The 14835-nt window shown below is 38.3% G+C and overlaps 1 protein-coding gene across 1 annotated transcript in view; it reads right to left on the bottom strand.

The window, feature by feature from the left end:
* Nucleotides 1–14835, bottom strand: part of ADA2 (adenosine deaminase 2) — a 49001-nt gene that overhangs the window by 5437 nt on the left and 28729 nt on the right. The window contains exons 3-9 of the mRNA XM_081330528.1: nt 14186–14353; nt 13591–13916; nt 10887–11109; nt 4375–4585; nt 3386–3513; nt 2937–3027; nt 748–856 (exon numbers count right to left, since the gene is read on the bottom strand). Of these exons, the coding sequence (XP_081186654.1) occupies nt 748–856; nt 2937–3027; nt 3386–3513; nt 4375–4585; nt 10887–11109; nt 13591–13900 (1072 nt within the window). The 5' untranslated portion in view covers nt 13901–13916; nt 14186–14353. The remainder of the gene's footprint in view (nt 1–747; nt 857–2936; nt 3028–3385; nt 3514–4374; nt 4586–10886; nt 11110–13590; nt 13917–14185; nt 14354–14835) is intronic.

Here is a 14835-nt window from a genome sequence, read left to right on the forward strand (position 1 = left end):
ACCTTTTGGCATCTTCTGCAAAAGAGCATGAAGATTTCTCACAAGGCGTGTTTTTTTAAAGGATTTAAACTAAGTCACAATGGTATCATATACCTATTTTATCCATGGAGCAAAATTCTTCATGAAATTCAACTAAATGGGCTATTTGCACATATACGTTCTGCTAAGTGAGGTTGCCAACCAAGGTTAACTCCATAATTTCCCTATATCTTTCTGTCATCACATCTAATTTAATCCTAACATCCAGGATGTTCCTCGATCTCCATTTTTATTTTTCCAAGATAAACCTTCAGGATCCCTACACCAGTATACTGGCTTTTTTATATCTTTCTGTACTTTGGAGAGGAAAGTGTGTGAGAATTTCTGAGAACAGCAATTTGATCTCAGCACTGATGAGTGAATATCATATATCAGTGTTTCCAAACCTTTTCTTCACCACAGACCCCCTTTAAATATCATTTTTGGCCACAGACCATGGCCATGGACCACCAGGACTTAACTCAAGATTTAAATAATAACATTTCTTCAAGCCTTCATGGACCCCTTGTGGTGACATCGTGCCCCCCCAGGGGTCTGCAGACCACAGTTTGAGAACCACTGTCATATATAGATGTATATTTACTTAGAAATACTTACAACTGTGTTCAAAAGGTTCACCTCAAGAGGTAATTATGAAGAAGTTTGCAGAACTAATTTCTTAGTTATTTATTGCACTTCAAAGGAGCACTGTGATGTATTTGTGCTTACTTGTCTCACCAGCATGAAAGAAATATGGCAACTTAATTCCTTGAGTTTCTGGCAAACGTAAAGCTTCTTTCAATTCCCAGAGAGAGTATCCACCATCTTCCCAACCAACCTGAAAAAGAGCATTGCTCTGGATCAGCATTCAGTACTAAGGTATTATTAATGTATCAATGACTATCATTTAAAAAACCCAAACAGATCTACTCTATTAATACAGGTAGTCCTCGACTCACGATCACAATTGAGCCCAGAATTTATGTTGCTAAGAGAGAAATTTGTTAAGTGAGTTTTGCCCCATTCTACAACTTTTCTTGTCACATTTCTTAAGTGAATCACTGCACTTGTTCAATTAGTAACACGGTTGTTAATTGAATCTGGCTTCCCCATTGATTTGTTTGTCAGGAGGTCACAAAAGATGATCACGTACCCTGGGACACTGCAACCGTCATAAAGATGAGCCAGTTGTCAAGCATCTGAATGTAAATCACATGACCAGGGGATGCTGCGACAGTCATAAGCGTGAAAAATGGTCATAAGTCACTTTTTTCAGTGCCGTTGTAACTTCAAAAGGTCACTAAATGAACTATTGTAAGTCAAGGATTACCTGTAGCATGGCACCAGCTGCAAACAGCAATGGCCCATAACAAGCCACTGGATGATTGGAAATTCAAAAAGCCAGTCTTTTCTTTCTGTTCTTTCACTGGGCCAACTGCCTGCCTGCCATACCCACTGCTTCCCAGCTTGTGTTTCATGTTATTCAGCCAGCAGTAGAGAGCACCCGAAAGCATTAGCACTCTGACAAAGCAGAAGTGAGGTAGGTTTGTTTTATACCAGGGGTCCTCAACCTTGGCAACTTTAAGACTTGTGGACTTCAACTCCCAAAGCTCGCTGAGGAATTCTGGGAGTTGAAGTCCACAAGTCTTAAAGTTGCCAAGGTTGAGGACCCGTTTTATACTACCTTGGGAAGGGCATGCAAATGAAACGGATTGTGAGGCAGTGGTCTTCACCCCAGCGGTGAGGTTCAGAGCTGTAAGTACGGAAATTCTATAGTTCAGTTTCTCACTTGATCAACACAGGCAATGTTCACAAGGACTACAATACTGATAGTCCTCGAATTATGACTACAATTGAGCCCAGAATTTTGGTTCTAAGTCACTGGGATTGTAAGCTGAGTCTCCACATGACTGGACTCAATTTTAAGACTACTGTGATTATTGAGTGAGTCACATAATGGTAGCTCCAAAAAAGTTACAAAACATGATCACGTGACAACAAAACGCTGCAAGTTGGTTGCCAACCTTCCAAAATCTGTCACGTGACGTATGGAGCTGGTGCAGCAGTCATGACTTTGAGATGGTGAATAACTTTTTTTGAGTCTATTGTAACTTCAAATGGTCATTAAACAGCTGGTCCTAAGTCAAAGATTACCAGCGTATCTATAACATTCTGTCTCAGAAATAAGTGTAAGGTTCAACTGTATGGGTGTTTCCTTTATAAGATGATGAGATGAAATAGTATGTGGGAATGACCTTGGCAGACAGGAGGGCAAACTGCAGAGTAGACAACCAGAACGTTCAAGATGTCTCAGTGCACAGAAGAGGGGAAAGGCACTGGAAATTAGAAACCCTCCCTAATTTCAGGTAGTCCTCGACTTATGACAATTGAGCCCAATATTTTTGTGCTAAGCAAGGCAATTATTAAATAAGTTTTGTCCCAATATTATGACCTGTTTGCCACAGTTGTTAAGCAAATCTCTGCAGTTAAGCGAATCTGGCTTACCTCACTGACTTTGCTTTTTGAAAGCCAGATGAGAAGGTCATGGATGGTGATTACATGACCCCGGGATAGTACAACTGTCATAAATAATGCCAGTTGCCAAGCACCTGATCATGTAACCATGGAGAGGCTGCAATGGTTGTAAGTGTGAAAAATGGTCAGTGCTGTTGCAACTTCGAACAGTCACTAAACAAGTGGTTGTAAGTCAAGGACTATATGTAAAAGGGAAGCAGGGGAGAAATACTTTCAGTCTTGCAAAATTCTGTTAATATAATCTAACAATTTTCTGGTTGAACATCTGGTCTGGGCTGCAGTGCAGGGCTAAGGTAGTCATATGATTGGACTGCAGCTTAAATACTTTGCTCCCCACTATTTCATCCCCTTGCATAAAACCCATGAGGAATATCAGGAATTACCAAATCAAACCCTGCCACGGTATTTGGGAACTGAGTTCTGAGTTCTATGGCTGTGCGAATAGCTTCTTTGATCTGGGAAACACTTTGCTTTCTGAAAGGCAAAAGCAGGAGAAAATATCAAGGAAGAAAAGGTTGTAGATACTGTTGCTTTGATTAAAGAGTGCTGAACAAATATTTGACTAAACTTGTATGATGCCTAAAAAACAGAATATATACCTAAAAAAATAAGATGGTTTTATTTTTGCTAGTTAAAATTGATTATGTGCCATCAAGTTGGAGTCAACTACACAGATGTTTCCCCCCCACAAAAAAAGGATCTAATCCCAGCCTGATTCTTCAGGCCTTTCAGTGCCAATATAATTGTGTTCTTCCACTTCGTTAATATTAGTTACTTAAATTCAAATGTATGGACCTGCCCCAGTTGACAAAGCTATCTAGACATTCCTTACCGGAGTGTCGTATATATAAGTTTTAGTCCCACAAAATCAGGATGACCATTTACAAATTGCTTTGCCACTGCTTCAAAAGCTGCCACAGACCAAAATTTATCATGAAGACTTCCATCCAGCTCATATATCTGTGGGCAAAAAAACAACGCACAAAAAGTTTAAACCATGTGAAAAAAGCTCTTACAGGAAAACTATAGATACCATATGTAACCACTTGCTAACATAGATCACCAGGAGGCAGTATGCGACTAATTTCATGGTAAATCTGGACTCATTGGATGTATGTAGCCAACTCTTATTCTTATTGAAACCACGGAATAAGATCTGGTTACGTATGTCCAGTCCCAGTATAGGAAAAAACCAGTTATATACTGCCACCTGGAAATAATAGGATATACTGTAAAAATAGGGAGATTTCCCCTACTTCAAAAAGGGTGATCTTCTCTCCTTAAGGGAAGTGGACTACCATTCTGGTAGTTTTTGAATTTTGATTGTGATGTTTAAAAAAAGTATATTTTTGTCCATTCTACACACTTGGAATACTGCATCCAGTTTTGGTCACCACGATGTAAAAAAGATGTTGAGACTCTAGAAAGAGTACAAAGAAGAGCAATAAAGATGATTAGGGGACTGGAGGCTAAAACATATAAGGAACGGCTGCTGGAATTGGGTATGTCTAGTTTAATGAAGAGAAAGACAAGTGGGGACAGGATAGCAGTGGTCCAATATCTCAGGGGCTGCCACAAAGAAGAGGGAGGCAAGCTATTCTCCAAGGAACCTGAAGGCAGGACAAGAAGCAATGGATGGAAACTAGTCAAGGAGAGAAGCAACCTAGAACTAAGGAGAAACTTCCTGACAGTTAGAACAATTAACCAGTGGAACAACCTGCCTCCAGAAGAGAAGGGGAAGGAAGAGGAGAGGGAAAAAGGGAGGGGAGGAAAAGGAGGAGGAGGAGGAAGGGAAGGGAAAGAGAAGGAGAAATGTATTACCGGTGGTAGGATAACTCTGATCTCAATATACTGCACATTGTCTTTATAGAGCTCCAGCAGACCTTGATACAAATAGGATTTAAACACAGGTGCATAATTAATAATGCCAGAAGCGGTCTTAAAGATATTTTCAAATTTGTCCCAAATGAAAGCTTGAGTTGGGTAGGTCTTCTCTGGAGTATCTGTTACTAGTGTTAGGTTCCTCAGTAAACTGGAGAGGGAGAAAGAAAAGCGACATTCTGACTTGAGGAATCTTCACAAAATCTCTTGTTCTTGGACACAAGCTCAAGATCAAGTAACCTTTTAAATACAGATCATTCTCTTGCAGGATCGTTTTTTAAAAAAAAACCAATATTTATTTTATGCATACACAATTAACAAACTTCAATCTTAAAAGAAACAAATAGAGAAGAGACAACTGCAAATTAAAAATATATACTAATAAGGAAAAGAAAAATGAAACAAAATCTGTCTTAAATGTTATACTTATCAAGTCATTGATTTACTAATGAATACATTAATGATCAACACAAAATATTATTGTAAATATCACATGTCTGCCATAGTAACACATACACCTGCATCTTTTGATTGGTAGAAAATAATCAAGTAAATAATCTGAAAATAATTTTTCAAAGAAATAAATGACACCTTTCCAACAACCATTCCTTGAAGTTTGGAGTAATAACACATTTCCATTTTCTCAGTATAACTTTTAGCTCTCTTTCGTGCACCAGCACTACTAAGCATGTGTATTCTTTATTCTTAATTTATGCTTCATATTTCTTAATTGCTCTTTTTCCTCCCTGCCATAAATTCCAATCAACATTTAGTACTGTATGTGGACTTCAGATGTTATGGCTAGGATTCTGTCCAAAGCATATTTGGTCAGAATAAAACATTTATTCATCCTACTATTTCAGGTTACTTAACTATTTTTAATGAATTAACCACTAAATAGATTTCCTATAACCCATAAACCATGGCCAGCAACCAGAATGTGCTAAACAAAAACTGAACTAGCCACAAAACAGGTGCAAAAATGCAAAAAGGGGATATGACTGTTTTTATTTCCCAATGCGGTTTTATAGGACTGATATTTCCTGGTAATCTCTTATCCAAGCATTAACCAGATCCAATCCAATTTATCTTTTCAAAATTTGGTAGTGCTGCAGCTACTGTGATTCTTATTAATTAAAAGAAAAAACAAGGAAGCATACAATCCTTAATATTCTCTCTTGAGGCATTTTGAAGGTAGCTTTGTGTACAAGAATTAGATTTTCTAAGCACTCTATGGCATACATTGTGTCAAATTAACACCATCTAGACCAGGGGTCTTCAAACGTGGCAACTTTAAGATTTGTGGACTTCAACTCCCAGAATTCCTCAGCCAGCCCTGACTGTGCTGTTCAGTTATCAACGACTTTGATGTGGGAAGAGAAAATATGATCTTGAAAAGATCAAGAATATGATCTTGAAAAGATCCAACAGAATTGGATCAAATTTGTCAAGGTGGGATAAAATAGATGGGAATAACCTCAAGATTCAGAAAGATCTTGACAAGCTGGAATAATGGGCAGAAAAATGCCCTCATCTAGGTAGGAAAGCATGATTATGGGATGTAGGGTGCCAAACTGGGCAACATGATGTTTGAGAAAGGTGATTTGGTGGAGCACAACTTGAATATGAGCCAAAATCATGTCAGTATTAAATACAGGGTTGGGTCAAGATCATGAGAAATCACTGTTCCACTCCATTCTGCATAAGCTAGATGTACAGTATCTATAGAACATTGTGTCTAGTTTTGGGCACTGGACTTTGTCCAAAGGAGAACACCCATAAAGACAAGTGACCTGGTAAGGAACGATTATAAAGAAAGACTGGAAACATTGGCTATGCTTAATATGGGGAGAAAAAGACACAGTAAAATATGGTAGCAGTCTTCAAGGATCTGAAGGGCTCCCATACTGAACATGGGAAGGAATCCATTCCACTGGGATCATTTGCCATAATCAATTCTTGGCTCCAAAGAAGAACATGAGAATCCCAAGAAAAGATGATTATTTTGCAAACAAATAAACTGGGATGCTGATTTGTTACTACTGCTAACATTTATACTGTTATTACAATCACAGAGAAGAGAAAAGACAGCATGTGTGGAGCAAAGCTTAGCACACAAGCTTTGCTAAAACTGAGAAATGTGTAACTAAAAGTAGAACCCCAGAAGAGACAATTGGCCAGATTTATGGGCCCTGCTGCAGCAGCTGAAATGCTGAGGATCCTACTGGTATCAGGTCAGCAGGAAGTCCTCCTCTGATGGGTATCCCAGACCAAGCATTTCTGCCCTTCCCCTGGGAAGCCTTAGAAGACATTATGCAGAAGGCACCAGCCACTTAATCCAGGGGCTGCTTCTCCCTAGTTAATTCTTCTTTTGCAAGAAGATTAGCATCAGGGTGTAAATATTCAGATAGCACTAAGGTATCCTGGCTTTGGGGGTTGGGAGGAGAACTTCCTTCTTTTTAAGACATTGAGCAGAAGGAATAACAGGAAAGCTGCCTCCAGTAAAAGCTGGCTATTGGGTTAAGCTACATTTTGGATTCACATAATGAGCCATAAACAAGGAAAATAGGCTAGATTCATAAAAACACATCATGTCACAAAAATATATGGAAGCTTAACACTAAACAAGCTTCAGACAAAGTGCACGTGGACCCACTAAGTCACTAACTAACTTGGTGGTGCCATTAAATACACTATGTTTAACTTCAGTTTCTGTCTTGATATTTAGCAATCTTAGTGTCAAATTTAGACAATAAGAACATCTTGAATATATTAGCTGTCAGCCCAAAGGGCTGCCTCATGAGGTGGTGAATTCATCTGCAAGTCTTCAGGTAAGAGGCTGGATGGTACGTCAGAAATGCTGGAGTGGATCGACCACCTGAGTACTCAACTGGACTAGATGACCCCTAACATCCCTTCTAAACATAAGATTCTATTACCGAAAATGAATTTGAATACTGAACAATTTCTACACTCATAAATATTGGTTCTAAGGTCTCTAAAAATGTTTTGATATCAATTTTAGTGTTCCATTTTCATCAGTACTCTTGCATTTTCTTTGGAATGAGAAATTCCAGTTTATTTCATCCTAAGAAGGGTCAGTCAAATGTCTTTTGACTTATTATTACCTCCCCAAGTGAATAACAGGCAAATAGGCTCATTGTATGCAGTGAAATATGCAAATCAAGTTTGGCTCATGCTGTTGTTCCATCCAAGCCCTTCATAATAAACCAGGGTTTCAGCCAGGACCCAGACCACATTCCTTCACTATGACAACTGTGACCAGGTCCTATAAGTGGTCTATGCTTGGTGCTTTTCCTAATCAGAGCCTGATCAGTGAAACATATACATTTGCACAAGCAAAACCTAGATTGAATTGCCCCATCATCTCCATCATTATTAATCATAATAATATTGTGTTCCTACAATTTATAAGAAATAGCACTGCCAATAATCCTAAACCAAGGTAGCAATGGGTCTGATCAAACAGACAGGAGGAGACAGCACAAAATGGATTCTCTTTGCCACACATTTAAAGGGCCAGCTGCTATTTCCCTGACCAAAAAGATTTTCCTATGCTTTCAACTGCAGGTAATGTTTCATTCCTGTATTAAGTGGGATGGGAGGACTAGATTAAAAGAGTGGGGAAGGAAGCTAAAACATCCAATAGCCCTAATTTGCTCCGGGTGTTTTCCATTTTTTTTAAGTTCCACCAGTCAAGGAATTCAAAGTTAAGGTTTCCACAGCAACGTTAACTCTGCCCTCTTGTGCATGACAATGGGGGGTCTTTCTTATTACATTAGCAGACAAAAGATTGAGCAATGCAAGAAACTACTCCATAAACAATGCAACATAATAGAAAGGAAATGAACCATAGCACGAATGGCAGCATTTTCTGCTAGTTTATATGTGGTAGTAACTGCCATTTCAGGTCTGTTCGGACAACTGCTTATGTGGTGACATAGCAAACATCACCCTAGAAACCAAGAATGAATGAAGGGCAAGGAGGCATCTTTTACAAAGTTATCTGAAGTATAAGACACAAGGGATGCCCAAGAATGGCAGTTTTAAAAGACAGATCCCCTTCAGCCCAACAGGGAGAGATCACAAAAATTTGGCCAAAAAAGAAAAAAGAAAAAAGAAAATGAAAAAAAATGAGAGAATCTTAAACTAGAGATTTTCTTTAGAAAATGAACACAAGTTTTAGGCAACTTGATAATATTTACTCAAAATAAGTCCTACTATGCCTAAATCCTACTAAAATAATGTAGAATTGCATTTTTAGGACCGATATGTATTAAGTATGATAGTACCCATAGTCCTCAGCTTATAACAGTTCATTTAGTGACTCTTCGACGTTACAACAGCACTGAAAAAAAGTGACTTAGGACCATATTGCAGTATCCTCATGGTCACTTCATCAATATTCAGACACTAGGCAACTGACTCATATTTATGACGGTTGCAGTATCCTGGGGTCATGTGATCATTTTTTGTGACCTTCTGACAAGCAAGGTCAATGGGGGAAGCCAGATTCACTTCACAACCATGTTACTAACTTAACCACTACAAGTGATTCACTTAACAACTCTGGAAAGGAAGATCGTAAAATGGGCAAAATTCACTTCACAACTGTTTTCATTTAACAACAGAAATTTGGGGCTCAATTGTGGTCGTAACTCAAGGACTACCTCTATTGCCATTATCATTTTAATCTCAGCAAAATTTTGTTCTTGCAGAATCAAGCTGTCCTGGTTCTCCTTCTCTCTTCAGAAAAGATAAAATGAACCAAACAGACATGAGGGGTTTTTAATTCCTTCACAGAATGTTTACTATGGGGGGGGGGGAAATGGATGGAGAAATTTGAAGACACGCAAACACTGGAAGAAAGTGAGTAGATTTGTCAGAGGAAGCAAAACTGGCTGTGTATAAGAGCATGAGAGCTGGAAATATCAGGAGAAGCATAAAAGTTGAATGCAGAGGGAATGGGGTGCTTAAGAAGTGTGTGGGACAAAACAAAAAGAGATAGGGTCAAGATTGAATGGATGAAGAATGAATGTAGGCTAAACACAAAAGTGGGTGATCAGCGTGAAAGGAGTGTTGATATGGTTTGGCCTCCTAGAAAGAATGAATGAGAACTGAATTGCAAAACAAATACATGAAGGAAGAATGTATGGGTCAAGAGGAAGGAGAAACAGAATCATGGCTGGATGGAGTTGGTGAGATCTTCAAAAGGAGAGGAGCTTGAAAAATAAAAGGCAATGTTTCAAGGTACAGCATGAAACATTTTCTTATTTCATGCCATTTATTCCCTTTGCTTACTATTTATTATTTCTTCCCTGTGTTTTGGATTAAGTTGCTTATCCAAAAAAGTGAACTGCATGATGGATATATATGTATTAATTGATTCTATGTAGTGCAGAGTACAGAGTATTCAATAACCATGTAGGTCTTGGAGTGAGGGCTGAAGCTGGGATGGTAGGACAATCTTCAAAACATGGTGCAGATGCCGTCCACATCCAAGGTTGAGAAAGAGACAGCAAAAAAAAAAAATCGATTTTCCCATAATAAAGAAACATAAGACATTATGGAAGGCTTGGTTGTTTCTTCATTATTAGGTTTTCTACTATCTGCACTGAAACAAGGTATCTGTCCCAGCAGCCTTGTCCTTGATGCCTCTATTGTTATTACCTGGATGCTGGCTGAATTTTGAAACAGATCTACTTCCATGCCCTGAATGAAGCTCTCTTATGAACAATACTCTTTATATTGAAAAAAGAAAGAGTTAAAGAGCTGATACATGTAAGCTGCTATAATGAGTCAGAACAGTAGTTCATCTAATCCAGCAATATTGATCCTGAATGGCAATGGCTACCCAGAGTTTTAGATAGGTATATTGGAGATACCAAGATTCGAACCTCTAATCTTCTTCATGCAAAATATATGCTTGAGGTGCAAGGTACATATCTGCAAAGAAGTACTGATTGAATTCTCGGTCTTTACTCATTAATTCACTAAAACGTTTTAGATGGATGATTAACATATGGTCTTATCAGCAACCCAACTCCACATTTTTTATTGTAGCGTCACAGTAAGGATAAGGTAAGGCACCCTGAGTAATTAGGGAACAGATTGTACAAAAGTTAAGTATTATGGTTAAAACAATGTTGACATGTTTGCTCCACTGAAGCACTATGATGGCTTCTAGATTAAAAGAAAAGGCTCTGATGGAATAAACACGCAAAAATAGTAATCCATCTTTAAAATTATGCAGATAGTGCTCCAAACCAGCCTTCCTCAATCTGCTGTATTTCAAATTGATGCATACTACTGGTAGCTATACATTCAAGGAGTTGCAGTCTCAGCACATCTGGAAGAGGCAACTTGGGGAAGGAAGAAGCAACATAATAGTGTAAATTTGCTTGTAATCAATCAGAAATATTTTCACTCACCTCTTATCAAATCCACCCACATCCTTCAGTGTCTTGCGGTAGGTCTTTAGCAAAGTCCACTTGGAGCAAAGAGGCACTTTTTTAGGAGGAGAAGGCTTTGAAAACTTGAATTGAACAGTCCATTTTGGGCAGAAGCAAATGTAACAGTTAGGCAGGTAACTTGCATTGTATACCAGCCAGTCAGCACTCAGGATAGCATAGTCGTGAACATGTAAAAGGCCACCTGTCAGCAAGGAAGAAGCAAGTGGACAAAGGAAAAGAAGATTGGATTGAATTGCTTTGCCAAGACAAAGAAACTATCTATACCCCAGTGCAATATAGTGATCTGACCAGTGTGGGTGAGGAAGCCTATAAGTGACTAGCTGAATTGTCTCAAACAGTAGAAAGCTAGGAAGAGGAATGGTGCTTAAAGATTGAAATGACAAACACAAACCCTAGCCAATAACACTGTGCAAAGGCTCCAATGCTTGGATTGCACCATTGTCCAGAAGGTATCTTCTTTAGCAAACAAAGGTTTTCTTTATTTAAAATTAGCTATATTTGCATGTTTAACTGTAGGCAGGGAGCAAATGATGGTGCAAGAACAGCTTTCACAGTATTGTATCTAAGTCTAAGACTTTATTTTCCTGCTTAGCTTCTTTATTGTGTTGGGATCTCACTACAAGTTTCTTGAAGAGAGATTTCATTCAAGGCTTAAATAAAATGTATACGAAGGCAATCATGCCTCAAATTTGAGACAAGAATGGAAGAAATCCACTTTTTTTAAACACCATGAATTATCACAAGGTGTGGTCACCCAAGCCCAGATATTTTTTCAGGGTAAATTTTTTCAATACAATTGAATGCTTTGGGAATTGTTAAAAGGGCTGGATAGCCATCAATTGATTACTACACTGGACTGTAGTAGTAGATTACTATACTGGACTGGAAGTTGGATTATATGATCTCCAAGTTATCTCAGAATCTTACATTTAGTGATTCTACGACTAACAAAAATAGCCATTTTAAACAAAAATAAATGACAAAAATGGAGGTCGGTGGTCATTTACTATGCAAAATCTGCCATTATCAGTACTATCATGCATGAGGAAAAGCAGGGCAGAAAGGTATTGCTGAGGCTATTGTTCCCATGGTAGTTTGTCCAAACAGAATATCTGGGTAAAGGTATGATTGTACGCCCATTCCATTAAACAGACATCATTTCAAAATAGCATTCCTGGACTCCAGTGTTTCTCAACCTTAACAACTTTAAGACATATGGACTTTGACTCGCAGAATTCCCAAGCCACCTTGCCATGAATAAAGGTGTGGATTATAACTTGTTCTGTGAAACACCCAGAGAATATATAGCACGGGGTAGGCAACTATGCCAACTTTGCAACTGGTGGACTTCAACTTCCAAAATTCCTAGTACCGCTGGCTCAGGAGTTCTGGGAGTTAAAGTCCACAGTCATATAGTTGCCGTTGTTGCCCACCCCTGATATATAGTATACTGTATAGTGTAGTTCTTAAGCTACTAATGGGAAAATTGCCTGGTTTAACAGCGATTGTTCCAGTTTAGATGCTAAAATGACCCTGTATCTTTCTTTAATTGGGTTATCATTTGGAATTAATATTTCTTCGAAATGTTTGTGGACCTTAGGTATATGTTATCTGATAACCAATTTTATAAAATCCTGCTGTATGGAAAGGCCAAGCCATGGAGTGAAAAGACAGACTCAAAGCTGTTGACTTGAATTGAACTTCCTTATTCACTGTGTTCCATCCTTATGGACTGTTCCCTGGGTTTTTTAGACAGCAAAGACCCATACCTGTATTACAGGGAGATACAAGAGCAATGCTGAAGGAACAGAGTGTAGGTATCGATGGAAGAGAGAAAAGAGCCAGGGCAGTCAATTGTGTGCGTGGAGGAGGTGAACCAAAGACCAGCCTTGGAAGCGACTATAAGGTAGTCCTTGACTTACAACTACAATTAAGCCCAAAATTTTCATTGCCAAGTGCCCAAATTTTGATCATGTGACTGTGGGGATGCTGCAACAGTCCTAAGTGTGAAAAACAGTCATATGTCACTTTTTCCAATGCCACTGTAATTTTGAACTAAACAAATGGTTGTAAGTCAAGGACTAGAGGAGTAGAGAAGTAAAGTAGAGAAGGCTTAATGCTTCATAAGCCTTTCAAAGATACAGATCAGCTACAGTCAACCATTAACAAGTAATTTTAATTCCTATGAATCGATAAAGGCTGAAAGCAAAAGAAGCAACTCAGTAAAAGGGGTCAACTACAAGCCCATGAAAAGATCTTGTAATATTGTCTTTATTGCTAGTCCATGTATGCCATGTACTGAATAAATATATTGTCTTTATTGCTGTAAATGGTGGGCAGTTAAACAAACACAGGGGAAAAAGGAAATCTATAACTGTCAAATATACTTATCACTATTCTCAAATTCAGAATTTGCATCTGTGGTTTATACCTTAACTGGAACACTCAAACAGCCTGGGAAAATAATTTTACCTAAAGTTGTAAAAAAAACACCTCTACAACTAATTTTGATAGACTTTTTTTAAAAAAACAAAAGCTCTATAGTTGGAAAGAAGCAGATTAGTCATTATTCCTTTACTTTGTAGAGTTTATTTTAGTCCAACCAAATTACTTATTTAGCATGAAACTCATGGAGGTGCTGAGGAAATCAGCAATTATTTACCTTTGGGCATTTCTTTTAAGATGTTGAACACAGCACTTTGTTCAATGAAACTTTTAGCCTTGAAGAAATGCATAGCAGGTGGGAATATCCCAGTTTGCATAGCTTTCATTACTTCTGTTTTTTTGAGGTGCATAAGCTTGTGGTTGAAATATTCTTCCTGTTGACCTAGGATAAGATTGCCACCTGTACGCCAGGCATTTTCCTTCTGAAGTAGCATCTCCCGTTTGGTCAATGGGACGCTTACACATAGGGAAACCAAACTGAAAATGAGGATCACCCAACCTCCAAAACTCTGAACAACCACTTTCATTGCTACAAGGGCACACCTAGAAAACATGGACACAAATGCAAACAATTTTTCAAAAGAATCTGAATTATCTTAAATATAGGAAACAACTGGAAAAGTCCAAGAGACCTGTTTCCAAAAACATGTTCTCTGCTTGAAACTGAAGGACTTAAATTGTAGAGATTTAAATATTCATTTAAGGGTTCAAGAATTTCTCCAAGAGATTTTCCAGCCCACATTCACAGCTTGCCCCTTTCTAACAAAAGGTCCTTCAAAGCTCACTTGGAGGCACCCCCACAATTTACTTACTGATGATTTTTCCTTCCTTGTGTTTGATAAAAGCTCTTTCACAAGCCAAAAGTCACAGCTTCTCAGGAACATATAGGACGATAGTCTGGTTGTGTGTTGAAACTAATCCTCCAACACCAGTTGCAATGCCTTTATAGTTTCAGTTGGACCACAAAATTCCTCGTCACTCTTTAAATAAAGAAGGAAGTTATGAAAATGATAATGAATTACAGAAAAACTATGATTTTCATGCTCACTTAAGCAAAAATTAGTATTATTCACTATGTCTTATTTAGAAGTATACATGCATGGGTCACAAAGACTTTTGCAGATCACCACCTCTCTGCCTCTCAGCTATGTTACCAGTGATTTAGGCACCTTGGACCCAATCCAGCATAAGGACTCTTGATGCAATGGACATCTAATGGTTCTGTTTTTTAAAGGACACAGAAGTAAAAATAAGGTTGTGAATGGACTGTGTTGAATAGACTGCTTATTCAGATGCATGTTACTGACTTATTATATTTAAGAAAGTAGGAAAGGAAAGCAAGGATTAATTTAAAAATGTTACAGGATGCAAGACTCAGAGGTGGATTTGGTTTACCTAATTGGGAACTATATTATCAGGCTGCAGCATTATCATGGATGAGAGAATGGATCTTACTGAGGAA

Source organism: Vipera berus (assembly GCF_964194415.1).
Source record: "Vipera berus genome assembly, chromosome: 6".
NCBI lineage: Eukaryota > Metazoa > Chordata > Lepidosauria > Squamata > Viperidae > Vipera > Vipera berus.